The 24,727-nt window shown below is 36.4% G+C and overlaps 3 protein-coding genes across 5 annotated transcripts in view; 2 read left to right on the forward strand and 1 right to left on the reverse strand.

Moving 5' to 3' along the window:
• LOC105266814 (BTB/POZ domain-containing protein KCTD3) overlaps nucleotides 1-5,200 on the forward strand; it is a 5,578-nt gene extending 378 nt beyond the window's left edge. Inside the window, exons 2-8 of one of the 3 annotated variants that reach the window (XM_011305242.1) lie at nucleotides 696-1,615; nucleotides 2,028-2,304; nucleotides 2,416-2,801; nucleotides 3,171-3,287; nucleotides 3,382-3,387; nucleotides 3,609-3,748; nucleotides 4,154-5,200. In XM_011305242.1, coding sequence (XP_011303544.1) covers nucleotides 1,141-1,615; nucleotides 2,028-2,304; nucleotides 2,416-2,801; nucleotides 3,171-3,287; nucleotides 3,382-3,387; nucleotides 3,609-3,748; nucleotides 4,154-4,825 — 2,073 coding nt within the window. In that variant the 5' untranslated portion in view covers nucleotides 696-1,140 and the 3' untranslated portion in view covers nucleotides 4,826-5,200. Of the gene's footprint in view, nucleotides 1-659; nucleotides 1,616-2,027; nucleotides 2,305-2,415; nucleotides 2,802-3,170; nucleotides 3,288-3,381; nucleotides 3,388-3,605; nucleotides 3,749-4,153 lie in introns of those variants that run through there. The other 2 variants (XM_011305241.1, XM_011305243.1) reach the window with 2 other exon arrangements.
• A 27-nt stretch (nucleotides 5,201-5,227) lies between these two features.
• Nucleotides 5,228-9,003, reverse strand: Sras (Ras converting CAAX endopeptidase Sras). The gene is made up of 6 exons (XM_011305244.1): nucleotides 8,864-9,003; nucleotides 8,265-8,370; nucleotides 8,061-8,199; nucleotides 7,083-7,319; nucleotides 6,568-6,630; nucleotides 5,228-6,496 (listed from the first exon to the last, which is right to left on the reverse strand). The coding sequence occupies exons 1-6, from the start codon at nucleotides 8,977-8,979 to the stop codon at nucleotides 6,282-6,284; spliced, it is 876 nt and encodes a 291-aa protein (XP_011303546.1). The 5' UTR covers nucleotides 8,980-9,003; the 3' UTR covers nucleotides 5,228-6,281.
• Nucleotides 9,004-9,529: 526 nt separating this feature from the next.
• Nucleotides 9,530-21,276, forward strand: FBXO11 (F-box protein 11). Its single transcript, XM_011305245.1, has 7 exons — nucleotides 9,530-10,406; nucleotides 12,287-12,589; nucleotides 13,462-14,175; nucleotides 14,894-15,726; nucleotides 16,260-16,848; nucleotides 17,526-17,733; nucleotides 18,029-21,276. Exons 1-7 carry the CDS (start codon nucleotides 10,310-10,312, stop codon nucleotides 18,156-18,158), a joined length of 2,874 nt encoding a protein of 957 aa, XP_011303547.1. The 5' UTR covers nucleotides 9,530-10,309; the 3' UTR covers nucleotides 18,159-21,276.
• The last annotated feature ends 3,451 nt before the right edge of the window (nucleotides 21,277-24,727 follow it).

The raw sequence follows: 24,727 nt of genomic DNA on the forward strand, positions 1-24,727 counted from the left end.
TGCTACCCTGATACTTTTTTGAAAATTTCGAATTTTTCAAATTTCAGTGAATACCTCCTCGATTTTCATGCTACCCTGACACTTTTTTGAAAATTTCTAATTTTTCAAATTTCAGTGAATACCTCTTCGATTTTTATGTTCTCCTGATACTTTTCCAAAAACTTCTAATTTTCAAATTTCAATGAATACCTCCTCGATTTTCATGCTACCCTGACACTTTTTTGAAAATTTCGAATTTTTCAAATTTCAGTGAATACCTCTTCGATTTTCATGCTACCCTGACACTTTTCTGAAAATTTAGAATTTTTCAAATTTCAGTGAATACCTCTTCGATTTTTATGCTCCCCTGATACTTTTTTGAAAATTTCGAATTTTTCAAATTTCAGTGAATACCTCCTCGATTTTCATACTACCCTGATACTTTTTCAAAAATTTCGAATTCTCACATTTCAATGCATACTTCCTCAATTGTCATGCTCTCCTGATACTTTTTCAAAAATTTCGAATTTTCAAATGTCAGTGAATACCTCCTCGATTTTCATGCTCCCCTGATACTTTTTAGAAAATTTCGAATTTTTAAATTTTAGTGAATACCTCCTCGATTTTCATGCTCCCCTGATACTTTTCGAAAAATTTCGAAATTTCAAATTTCAGTGAATACCAACTTCGTAACATATAAAATAAAATTCACCCAGTTGACTGGTCCCTCTGACAGCGGAACTGCTACTGGGGCAGTTACCGGGTCGACTGACGGGATGACACCCCCATTGCGTGTGGCTCCCTCCCTCTCTTGGGGCGCAGTACTACGATGCCGCTGGAGTCACTCAAACCTCCAGAACTGAGCCTCTACTTCAGTCAATCCTCTTTGGAGAAGCCCGTGAAAAGATCACCTGTAGTGAATCCCTGTTGTGTTCATTTTCCGATTAATTTCCCCCCACAAACGAAAGGTGAACCGTCAAAAAACCCATAGAAAGCCTTGAAGACACCAAAAAATCCAGGAAGACGAAAAGGAACTGCTTGAGTTAATCATTTACCCATTGTCTCCAGCATGACAGCTCCCCTGGACAAGGAGCTGTCACCAGAGTGAAAATTGGCAGCTGGTGATAACTGACAAGTGGCTTTCCCTTAAAAAAAAAACAAATGGCGATTGTCCATTCCCTGAGTATGGGAGACATCGTGCACCTGAATGTGGGGGGCACAAGGTTTTCCACCTCCAGGCAGACCCTCACCTGGATTCCAGATTCATTTTTCACTGCTTTGTTGAGCAACAGAATAGCCAGTAGAAGGGATGAAACAGGTGCCCTCTTCGTGGACAGAGACCCCAAGATGTTCTCGGTTATCCTGAACTACCTGAGGACGAGGGACATCGACCTGAGGAATGCGGATATCAGAGCCCTGAGGCACGAGGCTGAATACTATGGAATAACTCCACTCATCAAGAGGCTCATCCTCTGCGAGGATTTGACGCAATCGTCTTGTGGGGATGTTCTTTTTTATGGATATCTTCCTCCACCCAGTATTCCTCTTCAGGAACCTGCAGGGGTCCCTCCTGTCGCTGATGTCTCCGTCCATGGCAGGGCCTCAGGACGACCCGAGGGAAACACTGGAACTGCAGGTGGGCGTCATTTTTCGAAATATCTCCGAATCTAAGACAGATAGACAAATTTTTGTAATGACCTTTTTTTTAAAGTGCAATTATCTCTGCAATAAAGGTTATTATAATAATTTTGCTATTCCTCTTGGTTTTGGAGTTATTTACGAAAAGCTTACTGAAACGTTTAGTTCATTCGATTTTAAGATTTTGGTATTCATTTATTTGATGATTATCTCGAAACGTATCGGTTTTAGGAGGAAATAGTGGAAGAACTTTTTTGGAGAGAATTTCATCACCTTGAAAAAAGTCCTTTACAGTTTTTATCGTGAGTCGGTAGTTTCCGCGAGAAGTCGACAGTTTAACGAAATGGGACATGCGATTTACTGCATTTTACAAGTTTCGTACTGATTTGTTGATTTTATTGGATTTTTAGGGACTAGTGGACAAAGCCAGAAGCCCCCTCACTCCAGGAACTCGTCGCTGGACTACCGAGTGCCTCAGAGAAGTCTACAGCACTCTAGGAATCCCTCCTTAGATCTCAGACACGTTCGCAACAGCTCTGCAGATATGAATAAATTATTTAAAAATGAGGTGGGAATTGTCTTTGGAGCTCAGGCCTCGGGATGGGTTGATCCCCTCAGGGTCCAGATCATCAAGGCTCATCATAACTGGATCGTCATTGCTTATGCTCATTTCATCACATGTTACAGGTCATACTTCAAACAGATTCATAAATATGAACGCAATATCGATTTATGATGCAATAATCCACTTCTTAAAAAAAAACAATCGATTATTCTTTTGAAATTAATATATTACAGACTGAAAGACTCTTCAGGGTGGCAGCACGCCTTCACCAGTCCCCACATCGAGGCAATTATTGAGAGGGTGGCAATTAATGCAAAAATGGGAACTGGAGCTGAAGGAAAAATGGTGGCTATTTCGTATGGATCACAAGTGAGGCTGTGGAGTGTCTGGGAGGAGGGCATCAAGACGAACATCGGGACATTCAACTTGAATGTGAGGGTGGAGTATCTCTTCTTCATTGGGAGTCAACTGGTGGCTTTGTCTCAGACTGGGAAAATTGGAGTTTGGCACGCCATGTCTCAACACTGGCAGATCCAGGACGTCGTCTCCATCTCCTCTTTTGACACTGCTGGATCCTTCCTACTCCTGGGGTGCAATAATGGATCGATTTATTATATCGGTAAGACCAATGGAAGTGGATTCCATCAATTTCTCCGCTTCAAACAAACTAGACAATTATATCTGATTTTCTGTCAGAAACTCAATGAATTTGTCCTTCCAATTAAAATTAAAAATCTTAATTAAGATTTTTAATTAGAAAATATAATGAATAATAATGACTAGGTAATCATTGAATAATGATATTTCTATCGTTATAATTTATAGAGAATTTATTTTTTTCATTTTCAATTGATTTTTTTTGTCAAGAAAATCAAATTTTAAAAGAGTGGAAAATTTGAATTGAGGAAGAGCTGTACTGAAAGTTTTACTACAGAAATCTGGGAAAAGAAGAAAACTTTTCACACTTTAATTATTGTTCTCCCTCCAGACATGCAAAAATTCCCTCTGAGGATGAAGGACAACGACCTCTTGGTGACTGAGCTCTACCGAGACCCAAATCTCGACCCAATAACAGCAATATCTGTCTACCTCACCCCGAAAACAAGTAAGTATCTAACAAGACTAATTCTGATAAGAAAAAATCCACTTATGATCGTTTTCTGCTACATGAATTACGTACTGAACACCCGGATAAGCAGCACAAGGCAAGTATCGACTTTATAAGCTTCAAACGAGCACAGAATGTGATAAAACGACTCATCAGCCTCATCCCCCTCACTTTTTAAATGCTTGGACCCAAATTCTGTAGAGAAGTTCGTTAATTTGAGAGTCTGCACTACAGAATTACTATTTTCTAATCCACTAATAACTGGAATTTTGTGGTAGATTGTTTGCATAATTTTTGGAATGTTTGTAATTCGAGCAGGTCTCTGTGGGAATTGGATTGAAATTGCCTATGGTACCAAGTCGGGGAGTGTCAGGGTCATTGTCCAGCATCCGGAGACAGTGGGACATGGACCACAATTATTTCAGACCTTCACAGTTCATCAGAGTAGTGTAACGAAGGTAATTCCCAAATTATCTCATCAATGAGTCAATTCAGTGATAATCTACGAGCGATATCTCCGAATCCATCGGAGATACTGAAAATTTTGTGGAGAACTTTTTCTAGAGCAGACTCAGATCTTCAAAAAAGGTTTCTCCGAAATTTCTGTATCTCTTCTAGATCTCGAGATATGGAGAAATTCTCGAATACTCTCATTAATGAGTCATCATGAGGATTTCCTGATATGTCATGTGCAATATTTCCAAAACTGTCGAAAATACAAAAAATTTCGTGGGAAACTTTTTGTAGAGCGGATATTGATCTACAAAAAAGGTTTTTACGAAATTTTTCGATTTCTCCTAGATCTTGAGATATCATCAAAAAGCTGAATTTTTTCGTTATCACTAATGATATCCGTTTTAAAGGTGACTCTCTCGGAGAAGTACCTCGTCTCCGTCTGCTCGGAGTACAACCACGTGCGATCCTGGGCGGTAACGAGATTCCGAGGAATGATCTCCACGCAGCCAGGCTCGACTCCAGAGGCATCATTTAAAATTGTTTCCCTGGACTCGATGGATACCTCTATCAGCTACACAGCTGGCAACGACTTCGGGCCCTTCGGCGAGCAGGACGACGAGCAGGTGTTTGTCCAGAAGGTCGTACCCGAGACCGATCAGCTATTCGTTCGACTCGCCTCCAATGGAAAGAGAGTCTGCGTGATTCAGTCTGTGGATGGATCTGTAATCACGTCATTCTGCGTCCACGAGTGCGAGGGCTCCAGTAGAATGGGCTCTAGACCGAGGAGATTTATATTTACGGGCCATTCCAGTGGGGCCATCCAGATGTGGGACCTCACCACTGCTCTGGATCCCTGCTACGATGCACACAGAACCAGAAATTTTCCTGGGGGACCGACTCCTGAGGAACTCTGGAAATTACTCGATCAGTGTGATCTCAGCAACAGCCACTGCTCCACTCCCTGCATCAGCCCCTGTCCTTCTGGGGGCTCGTCAGGGCCCAGGCTCAAGGCCAGCAATGTCCAGTTCTTGAATCAGTCGCAGCTCAACTCAGAAGCCGCTGGTCCCAGTCAATCCTGAGAGAACCCCTGCTAAATCCATTTACAGGTTTTATCAGAATGAATAAGGGTTCTGTTGTCAATAACTCCAAATGGGTTGAGTGGATTTTTATTATTTTTTTTTTTCAATTTGAGGGATATTTTTTATCTTCAAAATGAGATATGATTCGTTTGAATTTGATCGTTTGGATAATAATTATCATGAATTTAAAGTGGAGCAGCGGAAATGGAAAATGAATTGAGTTGAATTTTAGTTTTGTTAAATGTCGATTATCTTAAAAACTAGTGGATTTAGGAGAAAAAATAATGAACCTTTTTAGCAGAAAATTGAATCGTCTGCAAAAAATATTTTATCAAATTTCGAGCTCCGACCAATAGTTTTCGAGATAAATCGATAATTGATAAAAATGTAAAATTCAATTGCATTCTTTTTTCGATTTTAAATGGATATTTTTTATTGAATTTATTCATTTTAATGAAGATTAGATTTTAATCAATTCTGGTAGCGATATGAGGAGCTGAGTGAAGTAATTTTTGTAATTTTTGAATGGGAGATAGAGACTATTTGAAATTTTTTATTTCCATTTAATAACAACAATTCTAGTTTTATCAGTTCCTATTTATTTTATTTATTTTCACTGCTCAAAATGAAGATGTTCGATGAATTCGATGTTTATTATATAAATCTTGTATTGAGTGGGAATTTTTGAGAATTTGTTGAATCTGAAAGATATATTTAGTAGATTTAATTCCTTGATTCAAGGGGATTATTCGAGTGACTGTCTTGTTTCTGTGATCTCAATGAAATTAATGGGTTGATCAATAAATCATCGTTTATTATTCGTCTACAAACATTATTCAATAATTTTATGTACAACAGATATCGACTGAGAAATTAGAATTTACTTGCAGCATTCCTAATTACAATGTTAACACCCACACGATTGGATGATACAAAAAGCACTCGAACTTATTTTCGTTAATTAGTTAATTATTCGTAGACTTAAATGCAGTTAGTGGTATGCCCAGTGTCAAAGGAACGAGGTGAGGCACTGTGGTATTCTCTCAACATTGAGACTCAGTTCAATCATCAATTATTTCTCAATTAACCATTAACTCGTTAATTATTCAATTTCTAAAAACGAGATAGCGAGGCAATTCGCCTCAATGCTTATAATAAATTTGAAAAATGCTAGAGAATCGTTCACTAGCTTTTAAAAAATCCATGAAAATTCTCTGATGAGACGTAGGAAAAAATTCAATGGAAATACCTCAGGCTTTCTCCTGGAACTCTATTGATTTTTCGTGCTAATCCTCGAGGAAATTCGATACAAAAAAATGGATTGATTGGAATTCGTATCTCGAGGTTCTCTCTAATTATTTAATTATTGGTAAATTGTAAGAAAAATTTTAATTGAATTTCTAGAGAACGTCTGATTTTATAATTGAATCGTTTTCATACGTAGAATTACGAAGAATTACACGAAATGCTTGTGCCAGAAGAGATTGTTGTTGAACCAAGCTGGATTTGTCAAGGGCGTCAGGAGAAAGCACCAGGCGACCAGACCGATGACGAAGAGGCTCAGTAATCCAGTCCTTTTTAATGGATCCTTGCAGGCAATCACTTCTGAAAAATCTGGAAACCCCATGTGATTGCAGAACGAATGGGCAGCGAAAGGGGCTACAAAATGACCTGAAACAACGTAAAGTTCATTAAAAATAAATTCATTATCAAGAATTTAGTTGATTAATTCATACAGTTACCTGTTTTTGCGAACAGAAAGGCTGCGTAGGCGCCGAATAACGTTGTGTAGGCAAATTGAAAACCTGAAATGAAAAGAATTCGTCACGTGATCCTTTATTTATCCTCAGGAGGAAAATTTCGATTAAAAGCTGGAGATGTATAGGAGAAACTCGAGAAAAATGGAATAGTGATAGAAAAACGTTTTTAATTCATTCCCATTCGTTTCTTTTCTTCGCCAAAAAATGTTGGAGACAGTCTAAAAAATTTATTTTTGTCAACTAAATTTTTTATTTAAATTATATTATTGTTCTCTTACTTTTATAATTTTTAAATATTCTCAAAAAATACGGCATCTCACTTGAATCGCTCATCTTTCTTTCTGATCGTGAAATTATTTATATGGAAATTTAATGAAAATTGTAAAAAGTGGAATGTTGAATTGAACCTGAATTCATCCCATTTTATCTTGTATCCCATTTTATCTTCTATCCCCTTTTATCTTCTATCCCATTTTATTCGGGTCTCGATAACTTACAGGAAATTATGATGGCGTGTTTAAAATTCATTCCCATTTTTGTTCTCTCGACGACGTGGTGGAAATGGGCCACTCCGAAAAACAGTGGCGATATAAAAATGGCAGTGGTGGGACTGAAACACTGGAGCAACAGAGGCAACATGCAGGCCCTGAATGTCCATTCTTCGCTCAGGGGTGCGACCACTTGGTTCCTCCACCAGATCAGGGTTCTTGCACTTCCCAGCCAGTACATGGGTTCTGCAAGTATTACGACAATCCCAAAGTCTGATTAATAACGATAACAACAGAAAAAATCTTGAAAGGCATTTAGTCAATATAAAATTTTCTGATAATTTTTACGTGAAATTTTTATTTACTAATTGCGAAATTCACGGGAAATATAATGAAACCTCTGAAAAATTTTGTGGAATTTTTCATTTTCGATTGTTTTGGAAATTTGATTTAATTAAATTTTTTAATTGAAAAAATTTCTGAAAATTTTTAAAACTTTGAGATATTTTTAATTGCGTTGGAGGGCAGAAAAAAGAGAAATTTTCGAAAAATTTTCAAATTTCATTAATAATATATAATATATTAATATAAATAATACATTCAAATAATAAACGAGAAAGAAAATAATTGAATTTCAAACTTAATAAAAATTTAATTGAAACCATAAAAATTATGAAAATTAATATTTCACTAACAAATTGCAATATCGATGTAAAAATAAATAAAAAGAATTCCCTGATTCCCTCCGATTGAAAGCAATTGAAAGAATTACAAAATTTACAGTTCCCCCAATGATTCCCTAAAGCCTCGAATGTAATTGAAAAATTCTTTAAAGTCGATTAATTTTCTGGTGCGTCAAAAATTTCCAAAAAGAGAAAGATTTCGGGACAGATTAATTGCCCGTAAAATTTCTCAACATCATTCCCCAAGGGGCTATCAAATTTCGGAAGAATATTCTTGAAAAATCGTACGTACAGTCATACTGACCAGCGTACAGCCGCCAGAGTCCGTTGAATCCCTGGAGGCTGATGGGTCCCAGGAACAATACCATCGTCAAAAAAAGAGGGATAAAAGTGGCCTGAAGTAATCCTGACCATCTCAGCCCCAGCAGTTCCCAAATTGTCGCCTTAAAAAATTAATTTCTCATCAAAATCTCATCTCTTCATAATTTTTCTCACCTCACCTCCTCACCTTCTGAAAGACTTTCGCACTCATACCGAAGTACAGGGAAGCAGGTGAGATCAGGGTCATAACGAAAACACTGAAGAACCTCTTCTTGATGGTGCTCGGGTGTTCCCTACATAAAATAATTTTTTTATAATTGTTTTTTATAATTAATTCCCCATTACACAAACCGATTTTTTTCTAATAATTCAATTATCTCGAAAACTATCAATTTACGAAAGAAAGTGTAGAGAACTTTTTTGTAGGTAATCAAATTCCAAACAAAAAATGTCTTTTAACATTTTTTCATGAAGTCGATAGTTTTCGAGATTAATCGACATTAACTAAAATTAAAAAATCCCAAATATCTTGTTTCAATAGTTCGCTACTGAATTTAAATGAATTATCAATAATGAATTAATTAAACAACAAAAAATGAACAATTTATTTGCGGTGAATTGATCGGAATAATTTTGCATTTAATTGTTGAATTTTTGAATTTTCCCGCGTTTTTTAGGAGCTCATCTACGCTCATCGACGCCGACACCTCGGTTACCCCCCTAAGTACCCAGGACACCGCGATCCCCTGAATTAATGGATAAAAATGAGAAAAAAATGTGAATTACCTGGCGTGAGGTGAATTCCATACGTAGAGACTCGCCACGTATGTAATTGACAGGATGAGACAAGATAAAATGGCGTAAACGCAGAGAAACTCGTCATTTTGCTGACTCTCCTCCATCCCCGTACCATACTGCACTCAAAATAAAAAAAAAAAGCTCCATTCATTGCATACCAGTCCTGCCAACACTTTCCAATAAATTACGAATTGCCACCACGCGATTGATTCTCGCTCCAAACTCATAATTATTCTGGTAATTATCCTAGCCTAATTACCAAATGGTGTCCATATTGTCCCATGCTCCTACATTAATTTTTTTACAATAAATGATACATTATTGAAGATGGATCGATAAATAGTTTTAACAAAAGATTTATATTTTTAGGTTCGAGGTGCGACAGAAGTAATTCAAATTTAATTTATTTATTACTAATCATTATTGTTAAGACATTTGAGAAAATTTGACGCGAATTTCCTGCAATTGAAAGGAATTACAAGTTGACAGTTCTCTTTTTAAACACTGAAATCTCAAATTTCATTGAAAAATTCTTCAAAATCGACTGATGTCGATTTAAATTTGGCGCCGTCAGCTGTTGGCGCCCCTGATCCCCCGAAGTTGGGGGTTGCGACGTGCCCCAGCGGTAGCTCGGTGTTCAGTAGCGACTCCTCGTTCCCTGGGATCGTTTTCACAAAGGAGGTACGCATCAATGGACTAGATAAAAAAAAAAGGTTCAATCCACCGGATCCTCTCTCCCAGTCCGCGAGTGGTCCCGCGACAAAATCATCCCCACAACACCCCCCCGAGCCCCCCCAGTCACCACCCCAAAAATAGCCCATCAAAAAACAAAAACCCCCAAATCCCCAAAATAAAACAGTTAACAAGAGAGGCGCCTGCGTTTCCTCTCGAGAATAAAAAAAACAGAATAAAGTGGGGGGTACAGATTGAGGAGGGGCGCAGGCTCGAGTGATGTTTCCCACAGACTGTAGCTCTATCTAGACCTCATCTCTGTACAAGTCATCGGGAGGAAAAAAATTGAGCCCCCAGTCCCCGAGGAAGCAGCAAAAAAAAAACAATCGAGAACATCTTTGATCAATCCAGAGGGAGAGAAAAAAAATTTCAAAAAGCCACGGCAAACCCCGTGAAGTAGTGGATAAAATCCCCGAGTGCAACCGAGGACTGTCAACGAGAAGATGGCCGCCAGTGTTGGGTGCAAGTGTTCGCCATTGTTTAGTCTTTTAGGTTTTTAAGAGTCCGAAAAAACCACTGCCTCGAGCTCATCGTTATTTTTTTTTTTCATCTCTGGACATTTTTTTTTTCCATTTTGTGGAGCTTTTTTTGCTCCCTCGGGGAGGACTTTTCTGGGCGAGGAGGTGCCCAGTGGGTGGTGCTTTGTGACGAGTGTTTGTGAATTTTTTGTTAAATATTTTTTTGTTAAAAGAGGATTGAAAAATGCCGAGTGCACCGTTCAGCTCGTCGAGGAGTTACGTGAGAAGATCGAGGAGAAAAATTACGAATAGAATTCCGTTGCCCTCGAGGACGTCATCTGGTGAGTTGAGGCTTTATCTGGGGGATTTCGTCACCTGGGAATCGTCTGTCCTTTGTCCATTGACCCACGATGACGAGAAATTTTGTTGACAATCGGTTGGGGTGAGATTATCTGGGACAATCGAATTTCTTGGGGATGTGAATTTTTTTTTGTGGGTGTAGAGGTCTTTTGGGGTTATTTGGGATTATTTGGGGTTTTGAAAGGAATCTAGAATATTGAGAAGTTCTTGGGGGATTTTTGGAACCTGGGGCTCATCGCCAGGACGAGGGGGGATTAATTGATTGGAATGTGTCGGTGCATGGCCTAAAAACGCCCGTGATGGCGATCGTGGCGACGAACTCTGCTCGGTCGGTCAGAACGAGTCTCGACGCTTTTCCAGGGTTCCAGGTTTTAGGGATTTTTTTGGGGGTTCACACGGAGATTTATCGGAAATCTTCAAAGAGAGTTTTGGGGTGCATGATTTTTTTTTGACTTGGGATATTTTGATATTCAGAAGACAAGGGTGAAATGAATTTTAGTCTAGTGGAGAGTTCGAGGAATATCGGGAAATCTGGGGGAGATACGACATTTTTGTTGGGAGCTTTTTTGGAGAGTCGGGGGAGAGGAAGAAAAAAGGTATCTATGAAAATTTCAGTAGCTCTTGTAGATTCAGAGATATTCCTCGAAAACCGGGCCATTAGCTTAATTGAGATTTTACCCTTTATCTCCTCGTTGTTGCATTGTTTAAAGGTTTTTGGGGAATTAATTTTGGGTCCGGTGAGAGATTTTGGAAATTGAAAGGGAATCGACGTTATAAATGGTTCTGCTTCAAAATTTTATTCGGGATATTGAAAGAAATTGATTGATTGATTGTTAATTGGTAAAAGGTGAAGGGTAACAAGCCAAATTTTTTTTTACCTCGAGTTTTCCAGGAATATCTCGGAATGTGAGGGAGCTAGTGAAATTTTTCTCACGACCTCTTTTGTGGAGTGGAGTGAGACCTACAAAAAAGGTTCTGAGAAAAAATTCACTATCTCTCTTACATTGAGAGATATTCCTCGAAAACTCGGCAAGGTAACACACCTTTTACTTTTTCGCTACTGAATCGCTGAAAATTTACTGTTAATTACACATTAATTACTAATTACCGTTGATAATTATTCTAGTAGCATTACTTTTCGCGAAGAAGAGTGCATTATTGCGGGAGTAAATTACGGTAGTAATTCGGCTTGATTATCGATTCAAGAGATATTTCTAGGCATTTTGTGGTGAAATTTGGTTAATTAATTAAAAAATAATCCACTATTAATGTCATTATACCTCGACTCCGAGAGGTCTTTGGGGAAATTCTAACGGGAATTTTTGTACTGAGGATCGAATTCTCTGAAGAGGTCCAGTTATTCCTAGTTGTAGCATTGCCCTGAGATTATTTCCACAAATTGTCTATCAATACTTCAATCTCAAATTATCCCTAAATCATTAACCTCTCGTCCCTAATCATCTCCCCAGGATAATCCCGAGGGAAAAAGGGAATTTCCGCCGGAAAAATAAATCCTCGAGACTAAATCTTAGAAACGATAATGATGTATTCAATAATAAATCGATAAACAGTAATAAATCGACATATCTCTTCGAGTTTGTCAGGGATATCTCCGAAATAAAGAGAGATATCGAATTTTTGTGAATGACAATTTTTGTAGCTCTCAATCATCTCTACAAAAAAGGCATCAACAAAAATTTCAGAATCTGCGTTAGATCTCGAGATTTTCATTGAAAACTGGCCAGTGGCTGGAATTGATGATTAATTGGTGATGAATTGGTGATTAATTCGTAATTAATTCGTGATTAATTTATGGTTAATTGGTTGTTAATTGATGATTAATCGATGAGTTAATTTTCAGCAGAGCCATGCGACCTCCTGTGTCCCGCATCGAATCAAATTCCACCTGGTGGTGGTGGGGCAGGTGGTGCACGTGGAACATCTCCGAGTGTCTCGGGGGTAGCAGCACCTTCACCATCGCCCAGTCATTCTCACTCGTCTCCCTACGACCTCAGACGCAAAAGTCCACCTCATCCAGACCCAGCCCCTGGGACAAGCTCAGCATTACCACCACAGGGTGGCAGTAGCATTGCAGCTGCACTCGGTTCGTTCACCCTCCCAGCGAGAAAACGACCTAGACGAACCTGTTCGATGTCTACTGATGGTAAACTTCCCAATTTCTCATCAGAAATCCCCAATATCTTTTTTTTTTATTATATCTGCTAATTAAGGTCATTCCCACGCCGTTATTGATTTTGTAAATCAATTATTTCTTTTTTTTTAGAAAATAAATTACGAATTTCAATGGATTGATTCAATTATTATTGTCTATTTTTACTGAGAACTTTGTATTAATTTGAAAATGCATTTCCAGGAATTTTCTCAATTTCTTATCAATTGTAAAATAATGGCAGTAATGTTTACAATACATTTTTAACTGAAAAAAAAAAACGATAATTTTTGGAGAAATCAATCAAGTGAAATACTCAATTATTGATAATTATTGGTAACGATGAATAATGAAAGAATTATGGATTTCTAAAGATTAAGGAATTCTTTGAATTGTGACAATTTGTAATTACTTTTCACGGAGTAATTGTCCTGAAATTGACAGTTGACACGAATTTTTCGAATTATAAATGTTCAATCCTAGAATCCGTCAATAATTATTATTAATTCTTAATTGGTAAAAATGACAATAATTACATATTCACGATATATGTTATTGATTTCTACTTATATTCTCCGGGGCTAGTCCCAGTCAATCGGAAATCAATATTCGACAATATGACATTCAATTTACTTGAGCGAATTAAATATATCAAGAGATTACAGAATAAAAAATAATGATCCGATTATCATCGACTTTCAAAATCGATCATATATCCTCCAAAAGTTTCCCAGTAATCCTGATGATCCTGCACAATCTGAAACTTGATTGAATTATTTATTTTAATTTCTAACGAGTCTATCAAAAAATTATCGATTAAGAGCTCCTGGCATATTATAACCGAATTATGGAATTATTTTCCCCAGGGACAAACACAAACACAGCAGCTCACTACCTCCTCTACGAGTTGCCGGACGAGGTGCTCCTGACGATCTTCAATTACTTCCTGGAGATTGACCTCTGTCGGATGTCGCAGGTGTGCAAACGCTTCCAGGCAATAGCCAACGACACAGAGCTGTGGAAATCCCTGTACCAGCAGGTGTACCAGTACGATCTACCCCTGTTCAATCCAGCCCCCTGTAAATTCGAGTTCGTATCCCCAGAGGACTCAGACTATCCGAATCCTTGGAAGGAGTCATTCCGCCAGCTTTACCGAGGTGTTCACGTCCGTCGAGGTTTTCAGGATTTAAAATTCAAGGGACGCAATCTATCGTACTTCGACACCATCCAGTTTGCCCTTGACTACGTCGAGGAGTACAGGAATTCGTCAAATTCGTCAGCCCCACACACACCCACTACACCATCATCGACGACATCCACCAGTCCTAGTACACCATCATCAGCACCCCAGAATCCATCCACCTGTACAAATCCCCAGGCATCACCCCCGGATGCCCCAGAATCACCTCAACCCATCGTTTTTCTTCACAAGGACACCTACAGAGGTGAATTCCTGATTATCGACGCTGACGTCGCCCTCATCGGTGCTGCACCCGGAAATGTCGCTGAGTCCGTTATACTAGAGCGTGAGACTGAATCCACCATGATGTTTGTGGAGGGGGCTAAACGGGCGTATGCAGGTTCGTTATTAAACTCATTCATTTTTTATTCGCATCGGTTGAATCGAGAGGAAAAAAATTTACCCGATAGTTTACTTACTCGAGAGAAATACCTATTTTTATAAAAGTCTTATTTCTTCAGGAAAGTTTACTAGGGGGTAATAAGTATAATTATATTGCAGTGGAGGATGATTAGTCATAATCTTGAATCAACTCGATCAATAATTATTGGTATTATAGAATTCTTATAGATTTTATAGTAAATTGGCGAGTATTGCATTCAAGTTTTGGTGTTGATCGGGAAAATAGGATGGAATAGATTTATTATTAGAGATTTAGAGACTCCAAAATATATGAAACCAGAATTTTTCTGTTTTCAATTATTTATATCACATTTATTCATTGAATATTCCATTAATCAATAATTGATAAAAATATAAACTAAAACTGAAAACTTTTGGAGAGACCTAATTCCTAAAAAAAGATCAATTAGGATAAGTGAATTTCTTCAAATGCACTTTTCAGGGAATATTTCAAAACCGAATGAAAATAGAGATATTTCTACGAATACATTTTTTATTTAAAAAAATGAGAGCTACAAGAAATGTTCTTATCAAAATATCTCTATTCCTCGTGAATTCCAAGATATCCCCAAAAACTGATTTTGGAAAAAAGTCCTAATCCTAATTTATCACATGCCAGTGACTTAAATGATAACGTGTAAATGTTGTTCCTCCAGGTCACTTAACCCTGAAGTTCACCCCAGAAGTGACGAGCACAGTGCCCCACCACAAGCACTACTGCCTTGAGATCGGTGAAAATTGTTCACCAACGATTGACCACTGCATAATCCGTAGTTCATCAGTTGTTGGTGCAGCTGTATGTGTATCAGGTGGTGGCGCCAACCCAATCGTCAAGAACTGCGATATCTCTGACTGCGAGAACGTGGGTCTGTACGTGACAGATTACGCCCAGGGAACGTACGAGGACAACGAGATCTCGAGAAATGCTCTAGCTGGTATCTGGGTGAAGAACTACGCGAATCCAATAATGAGACGCAATCACATCCACCATGGGAGGGACGTTGGCATTTTTACGTTCGATAATGGACTGGGATATTTCGAGGGAAATGACATACACAACAACAGGATTGCTGGATTTGAGGTGAAGGCTGGAGCTAATCCAACAGTTGTTCAGTGTGAGATACATCATGGACAGACTGGTGGTATCTACGTTCATGAGAATGGATTGGGCCAGTTTATCGACAACAAGATCCACTCGAATAATTTCGCTGGTGTCTGGATCACCTCTAACTCCAATCCAACCATCAGGCGGAATGAGATTTATAATGGGCATCAGGGTGGGGTCTACATCTTTGGAGAAGGAAGGGGACTCATTGAGCATAATAATATCTATGGAAATGCTCTCGCTGGAATTCAGATCAGAACCAACTCTGATCCCATCGTCAGACATAATAAGATCCATCATGGGCAGCATGGGGGAATTTATGTTCACGAGAAGGGACAGGGACTCATCGAGGAGAACGAGGTCTATGCTAATACCTTGGCTGGGGTGTGTATTCATCAAAAATATTATTCATCCAGTAAATTCATTAAATTATCGTCATTTTCGATCGTAAATAGTTTTTTCAGAATTAATAATGTATGAAAGTAGTAAATGGTCATGATAGAATGAGGTTCTAGTCATTGAACTCATTTTTCATTTATTTAATAGATAAAATTTATGAAAATTTAGTGGGACATGGTGCAGTTCGACATTTTTAAAATCCTCGATTCATCGAAAACTATCGATTTGAGGTGAAAACGAGAAAGAACTTTTTTGGAGTTAATTAAATTTACATGAAATAAGATCTTTTGATATTTTCTCGTAAAATCAATACTTTCTGAGATTTATTGATATTTAACAAAAATATAAAATTACAATTATCTCACTTTACCATTTCGTTACTAAATCGAGTGTTTGATAAAATACTGGATATTATTCGTAATCCCATAGTAATTACAGTCATATAATTAATTTCTTAATGAATGTTTAAGTCTAATTTTTAATGCAATATAAAAATGATTTTTGATGCTTTATTACAGGTGTGGATCACCACTGGATCGACCCCAATTCTGAGGAGGAATAGAATTCACAGTGGAAAACAAGTTGGAGTTTATTTTTACGACAATGGACATGGAAAACTAGAAGACAATGACATATTTAATCACTTGTACTCCGGTGTGCAGATCAGAACTGGTAGCAATCCTGTTATCAGGGGGAATAAAATATGGGGTGGGCAGAATGGGGGAGTGCTTGTTTATAATAGTGGACTTGGATTGCTTGAGCAGAACGAGATATTTGATAATGCAATGGCTGGGGTTTGGATTAAAACAGACAGCAATCCCACTCTCAAGAGGAATAAGATTTTTGATGGGAGAGATGGTGGCATTTGTATATTCAATGGTGGCAAGGGGGTACTCGAGGAGAACGATATATTCAGGAATGCACAGGCTGGGGTACTCATATCGACGCAGAGTTATCCAGTGCTCAGGAGGAATAGGATCTTTGATGGATTAGCTGCTGGGGTTGAGATCACTAATAATGCAACTGCTACCCTCGAGTTTAATCAGATTTTTAATAATCGGTTTGGGGGACTCTGTCTGGCCACTGGGGTCAAACCTACGTCGAGAGGTGAGTCACATTATCTCATGGAATAATTGAGATAATAAATAGTCAATGAGATTATGAATCGATAGCGAAGTGATTAAATCAGAATGAGATTAAGATTTTGTTAATGATCGGTTAATCTCAAAACTATTGATTCTACGAGGAAATGTCAAATATCTTTTTTTGTCAGAAATTTAATCAGCTACGAAAATGATATCTACAGTTTTCGGATCCAATTGATAGTTTGCGAGATTAATCGGTAGTAATCATCGATAATTATTATTTTGAGTTATCTCATTTTACCTTTTTCTTTCCTTCATTTATTTATAAATAAAGTTCATAATGGAGATTGAAATATTAATCAAATAATCGATATTTCTTATTGTACTTCAATAATATTTTGAACAGTCAAGTTAAATTTCTGTAGATTTCTATTATAATTCTGATATTAAGTGTTGGTAATGAGTCTAATTTTACTTAATTACGAATTCCACTGGAAAATAATCAATTAAAGTAGAAGACACGTGAGAAGTTTTTTCTAGCTCATTAAATTTTCTACAAAAAAGGTCTCCCCATATTTTCTCCTCAAATCAATGATTCATTAGATCAATCGACTTGAAAATGTTAAATTCATTAATTTATTGATTTTTCGTTTAAAAATTTCTTCGGGGTTGTTACTAATCTGCAATATTTTGCTTCAGATAACAAAATATTTCAAAATCAAGACGCAGTGGAGAAGGCAGTGGAAAATGGCCAGTGTCTTTACAAAATATCATCGTACACATCTTTTCCAATGCATGACTTCTACCGCTGTCAGACGTGCAACACAACAGACAGAAATGCGATATGCGTCAACTGTATACGAACATGTCACGCTGGGCACGATGTCGAGTTCATCAGGCACGACAGGTAAATATAACAATATAACAATCGATTATGCAGTAAATTATCAACAATTGTCAATTCTGCGGAACCCAGGCCACCTCTAATCAGAATTATCTCCAAATTGAATGGATCTACAAGAAAATCTCATAGAATATTTTTTATAGTTTATTTAATTCCCAAGAAAAAATTCCTCTGACATTTTTCCCTGGGACTATTTCCTGTCGATATACAGCCTCACAAACAAAATGTGTTGGAAAAATTGTTGGGGATTTTTGTAGGATTATATTTTTTAAGAATTGTTTATCATTTTTTATTGCAGATTTTTCTGCGACTGTGGGGCTGGAACATTGTCCAACCAGTGCCAACTCCAGGGTGAACCAACTCAAGATACAGATACTCTGTACGATAGTGCAGCACCCATGGAGTCTCACACACTAATGGTCAACTAGGAATTAACTTAACGAGTAAATAAATAAAAATCTATTAATCTCGAAACAACAAATCGAACAATCAAAAGTACCCTAGAAGGAGTCGTGCGTAATCTCCCTGAGATAAAAATCGCAAGTAGATCCATCACTAATGCAACAATTTTATTTAATCGATCTATGCTTTTAACTCGAAAAAAAACAAAATGACAATTCGATAGCGAATTGAATCACTCGTTGCATACTAATCATTATTTTATTGAATCGATAGTTCCATTTGTTAATTAATTTCATTAGTTTATCCATCATCATGACGACTAGAACACTTCACCCTCACTCGTCGAAATAACGAGGGAGTTGTCTTTTATTATTTTTCAATCGATAAGAAATTGACATTTTTAATCTGTTAATCTATCGTGTAAGGATTCAATTCTCCTGTATAAAGTAGCGAAGATAATTGAACAGCATGTGAATGGAGACTACACTGCCATGAAGTGTAAGGAAATACGGAAATTATTGGGGAAAGAGATAATTGAGGAGCAAAATGGTGAAATTTCATAGGAGAGATCGAACTAAAATCGGTGAGTTTCCATCTGCAATATCTCAGAATCGGCAGAGTGAATTTTCACGGGCAAGCCGCCATTTTAAAGGTCTTTTTACAGCCTTCAAAATGCCTCTAGATTCGTCCCAATCGCATCATTTCATCTGGATTTATTGAAGATTGAAAAATATCTATTTAGTTCGATCTTGTGCTACCGAAAAATTACATCTCCGTTAATTACGTGATTATCTCGTAAACAAGTGATTTTAACGAAAAAGTATAGAGACTTTTTCTATAGAGAATTGAATTTCCCACGAAAAATGTAGAATACATTTTCCTCAAAAATCAATTGCCACCGAGATAATCTCGTATGAACGAAAATGTGACACGATCATTTTGCAGAAAGATGCATAAAATTACGTAAATCAAAGACAATTAACCGCGACCCCTCGATAATTTCATTCGTGAAAAAAAAAAAATTGTGATGGTCCTAAACTGCCCAAGGGCGAAGTGCATAATAAGACGAGAGTAATTTAATTATAGTGAAGCAAAAGGAAAAAAAAATTAGAACTAACCAATTAATTCCCTAAAACTACACGATATAAAACAGTGTATACCAGTGTAAAAGCGCAGAATTTGCACCAAATGCTGAACTATATAAAAATCCAGTAATTTTCGTAATTAAATAAATCACCTACGAAAGACTAATCGCATTGGAGAAGCTAAAATCGATAAAAAAAAAAGTATATATATAAAAATGTAATCTCGAGTTTCTACGGTAATTCAATTTTTTTACACTATTAATTTAGCAATAATGTACATTCATAACAATGAAATAATTATCTCCAGGGGTTAATGACTGTCCACCCGTGGAAAATCGTCGCTGAATCGATCCCTCGAAATAATTCAATCAATTTAAAATGAATGAGATCACGAGTTGCGCCTACTAGAATGATTAAATAGGCCGCAAAAAAAAAAACAAAAACAAAACAAAAAATTATGAAAAATTACCCTAAATAGTGGTGAGATTTTTCTGGTTATTTCGATATAATTTTGTATGCACTGACCTCAAAAAACGTAATCCAAGTGTCATATTACGTAAAAATTAACGAATGTTACGTTATTTTCTTAATTAAAGGGAATATATTGGAGGATCGAGTAATTAAATAATGATGATCCTACGCAGCTTGGATGACGTACTCGCGTGTGATTTCAGTTGAATCTGTTCTGTTCATGTTCTGTATTATAAATGAATAATCTCTTCGGTTAATTGATTTAAAAAAAAAGAAACAACAAATTCATTCACTACATTGTCATAAGGATGAAAGGGTGTTTTAGCATATTATATTTTTTTATTTCTATCGTTCTCATCGGATTGACGTAGTTAAATGTATGACGCAACTAGTGTAAAGAGGATTAGGTAGTTAAGGTGAATTTATTAAATGTCTTCGACTTGACTGATTGGATCAGTTTTTCTTCATTTGAAAAAAAAATTTTCTCTTTTTTTGGTGTGTCACCTGCAGCTCTCGATCTGCATGTAATGATTGAGGCAGTGAGAGGGGGAGGGAGATCGATGTAATGGACTTCCGTAGGTTTTTAATTGACGAGAGCTGCAGGAGGAATCGACTGGTTTTCTCCTCTTTTTTCCGAACCGTTGGTTGTGTTTTAGGGGCTTGTGGCTGTTTAAATATATCCAGAATTACGTTTCAATGAATCAGCATCTCCTTCCCCCCATTCAACAGAATAATTATCTCAAATCCCTACCCTCAGTTTACCCTAGAGCAAACAAAAACGTGAACGAAAGAAATATAAATGATCAAATCCCTATCCAACGCTTTTCCCAGGAGATAATCGACGTCGAGAAACAATTTGTATTGAATTTAATTAATGAAACGATTAAGACTGTAACAATTTAATAGTATTCTGAAGGAAAATTGAGGCATTGAGGAAAATTTTGAGAGGACAATCCCTCGAAATAGATTTTTTTTTTCGACGTGTCGCACGTCGCAGCCTATCCCCTCGTATTTAATCGCCCAACAGTGAAATGAAAGAATCAAATCGGTAGCGAGAGATAAAGTGAGAGGAGTTGAATTTTTTTTTGTGAATGCCGGTTTTCCTATGGAGTTATTGAATTTAGAAGAAAATGTCAAGGGATCTTTTTTGTGGAAAATTTAATGGGCTATGGATAAGTTCTCTAACGTTTCCGTGTGGAATCGATCATTTTCGAGATAAATCGATTATAGGAAAAACGATAAACACTGAATTTTCGATAAACCTGTTTTTTTTATGAATCGAGATTTTCTAAATACCGTTTGATCTCGAAAAGTATTGGTTTGAGAGGAAAATGTGAAAAGACATTTTTTATAGAAAATCAAATAGACTACAAAAAAGTCCCCACTGTTTTCCGTGTAAAATCGATAATTATCGAGATAAATCGATCATTAGAAAAAATGATAAACAGAATTTTTGGTGAACACTTTTTTAATCGACATTCGTTAAATCCCGATTTATTAAAAAAACTATTGATTTGAGAAAGAAATCTGAAAAGATCTTTTCTGTAGAGAATTTAATTGGTTACAAAAAAGTCCCTCGTGGTTTTAACGCTAAATCAATAGTTTCAGAGATAAATTGATAATGGAAATAGTCAATTCGACTTATCTGATTTTATGATTCGCTATTAAAACGTTCATCTCCATTATAGTCTAGCTGTACTTGCCATTTACCGTATTGTTGCCATAGTTTCGTATTTTTATTAATCTTCACCCCCGACTATTTTCCATTTTTATTTTAATTCTCGTTGCGCAGAGAAGTGCGGTGGTATCGATTGATAAGTAAATAAGGCATTGCATCACATAACGTGCACGATTTTTAATAATTTTCTGTTCAGATGAGAAACGATGAGGAATGGAGACGTTTGTGTGGATTTCGATTGATTGATTGATTAATTGTATTTTGTAAATAATCGATTTGTTCCATTTCTACAGCCCCCTATTCACATGGAATCTAAGATAATTGTGTAAGAAGTGGTTATATATACTCACACATGTGAAACTACGGATAAATATACATATAGTTATATATAGTATGTATAAGGTCTACATAGATAACGCATTATAATACATTAATAGAAGAAACAAATATATCATTAAAACTTGTAAGTGAGTCTGATTTTTTATCCTGATTTTTCATTATTTTTAAACAATTTGATTAGTTCTGTTTTTTTTATTGAAACTAAAAATTTACTGGGAAATTTTACAATGATTTTGTTTTTCGGTTTTTTGAGGAACTTTTGGATATTTGAAATCTCGGGATAAATTGGATTTTTTGTTTTAATAAAATGTAATTTTGGTAATTAATAATTATTTTAATAAGTACTTATAATTAATAAGTATTTTGGTAAGTAATAATTACTGACGTAAAATGACGCATTCAGACATATTTTATTATTTTAAGAGATTTTTCAAAATCTCAAAAAAACCGTTTGAAATCTTGAAATAGTGTTTATATTTCTCGTAAAAATCCTTGAAAAAATGACAGAATTTTAATGGAATTCTTTCTTTCATTCTTTCACATGGAATTTTTCCAGTAATTACGAGGATTGAAGAATCTTGGAAAAAAAAAGAGCCTTCAATAAAATGGGGAAATTCTTGAGTGATTTGCATAATGAAATTTCGAAATGGCCTTTCAATTACTTCTCCCCGGAAAAATGAGTAATTTGCGAGGTTTTATTTACCCACCGCAGCATTATTGTGTCAATGGAGTGATAAAGGTTCACGTAGAGCAGTTGAACAAACACGCGGATAGAATTCCCCGGAGTATTCAAATTTTATTTTCCCGTGTAACTGAATTTTCGTTGTACTCACGCCCACTTTTTTTTTCCTATCCCAATTCTCTTTTTTCCAAGCGATAATATTTGCTCCACTCGCTGAGGGTCCGTTGAACCGTGGATTGATAAAAATTCAATTTATCGGCCATTCAAGGTCGCTGAGGCCATTTCAATTTTGCGAGGGGTTGGGAACGGATTGGCAATTTTTATTGTGGCATAAATCGATGTCACGATTTGATTGAAATGTTTCCAACGTTTCATATTTTTTGTGCTACTGGTTAATTTCCAAAAATGAAACGTGCCGAAAGAGAAATTTTTATTCGCCAAAGGAATTTTTTATTTCTCCATTTCACTGGGAATTGCCATTTTTTCGTAATAAATTCACTAAAATATTGCCATTTCTACTAGACTAATAGCTTTTTCTTAATTACCAAACAAATGTGTTTTTTATTCCAATTTGTTATTCTGTTTTCGAGATTTTTTTTTACGTTTTCCTTAATTTCTCGATTCGTCAAAAATTGAATTTCTCCATTTGTTAATAATTATTATAATTAAGGCAAAAGAAAACTTTATTCACTCAAATCATTCGGAAATTGAATAGATCACATTTTTTAAATAGTTTTAAACAAATCATCATGTTTAATTAATTTTCTTGTTTAAACATGCATTTTGAGAAATCGGTTGAAATCGCTTTGGATTATTCCCCAGTTTTCTCTAAAAATCTCGAAATCCACGGGAGCTATCAAAATTTTCGTAATAACCTTTTGCGTACAGCGGATTGAGCTCTACAAAAAAGGTCCTGAAGAAATTTCGCTAGCCCCGTTAACTCTCGAGATATTCCCGAAAAACTGAAGAGACAAATCCGAATCGCTTTCCAAATTCTTCCATTCGACTTCCGGATTTAATTAACCCTTGAAAATTCTCACAGAGAAAATTTCCCTGTAAAAATTCCCCCCTCGGAAATTTCTCTAAATAAATTGTCCGCTAGTGCATCAGAAAGAAAAAAAAAATGGCCGTTCTTCATCAATAATTCGATATCGAATAATTAATGCTCATGCATTAAATGTTTAATTACCCATACGTATTAAATAATTAATATTCGATATTTTGTATTGACAATATAAAAAGCGGTCAAGCGACGCAATTTTATTGGTTGAAATGGAAAAAAAAATGCCTGACATTTTTGACAGGGAAAAACTGCCGATTCGACTAATTATTATTCTCGAGAAAAAACTAAAAATGAGAAAGAGCATAACGAAAGAAACAAAAGAAATGTAAGCAGAGTAGAATCATAAGCCCGAGTAATTTAATTCCCCCATAATTACACGAAAGATAATTACTCAAGAATGAGTGTGCGAATACAAGCATCAGCTCACCAGCAGTCCTCATCAAGTTTACTCAAGTCCCTGAAAGAGTAAAAAGGGACAAAGCGCTCGACCCCTGGGGGGGAAAAGCTCGACCCCCGGGGGAAAAAAAGGGGGGGAAAAAAAAAGGAAAAAAGACAGTGAGCTGACAGAGAAAGGTAAAACGAACTGTCGAGACCAGCAGTAAGTCACATGAAGTGCCACCTCGTTTCCTTCTTCTTCTCGCCGCACAAAAACCTGAAAAAAAAAAATTGGTGAGAAAGAAAAAAAGATCTTCAACACCATAAATCACCCTAATTTATCGATACGTTATCTCCTCCATCCATTTCTCGATACTCATCCCATCAATTGGCTGTGCTAAAATGCCTCGCTAATCGATTAATTATTTGGGGCTAAATCATTAATTATCTTGTGTTTTACTCAGCTATCAAATTTTAGTCATTGGATAATTAAGGGGTGATTTTCCTGGCCCTGGAACGATTCATTTTTTTATTTCGGGAGGAATCTGAGGATAAGTACATGCATGATTAATTAATGATTATTGTGTTGAGTTGGATTTTTAAAATTGATCTGAGAATTAAAGTAGTGGGAAAAATTAGCTATCCCGTCAATTCTTCTCTGATCCTATCCCAAATCTTCAATTTTATTGAAATTTCGAGATGAGATTTAACGACTTCTTGTACGCTATTTTGATTCTTAGATATGCGGCCACGAAATGGCGGGGAAAATTTTGTTATCCTTCGATTTTTCAGCGATCCTGTTGAAAACTTCCAGTTCATTCAAATTTTAAAGAGTCCGGGGAATCCCATCTCGCGGATTAATTAATGATTATTGTATTGAATTGGATTTTAAAAATTGATCT

This window comes from Fopius arisanus, unplaced genomic scaffold (genome assembly GCF_000806365.1).
Source record: "Fopius arisanus strain USDA-PBARC FA_bdor unplaced genomic scaffold, ASM80636v1 scaffold00041, whole genome shotgun sequence".
Lineage (NCBI taxonomy): Eukaryota > Metazoa > Arthropoda > Insecta > Hymenoptera > Braconidae > Fopius > Fopius arisanus.

Bases quoted from the DNA above. Each gene is read 5' to 3' on its own strand.
- FBXO11 (XM_011305245.1), top strand. From the start codon at position 10,310: ATGCCGAGTGCACCGTTCAGCTCGTCGAGGAGTTACGTGAGAAGATCG. The intron at 12,590-13,461 runs GTAAACTTCCCA...TATTTTCCCCAG, and splicing joins CTGTTCGATGTCTACTGATG to GGACAAACACAAACACAGCA. The intron at 17,734-18,028 runs GTAAATATAACA...TTTTTATTGCAG, and splicing joins GAGTTCATCAGGCACGACAG to ATTTTTCTGCGACTGTGGGG.
- Sras (XM_011305244.1), bottom strand. From the start codon at position 8,979: ATGGAGGAGAGTCAGCAAAATGACGAGTTTCTCTGCGTTTACGCCATT. The intron at 8,371-8,863 runs GTAATTCACATT...TATTTTATGTAG, and splicing joins TGGAATTCACCTCACGCCAG to GGAACACCCGAGCACCATCA. The intron at 6,631-7,082 runs GTAAGTTATCGA...TTTTCATTTCAG, and splicing joins ACACGCCATCATAATTTCCT to GTTTTCAATTTGCCTACACA.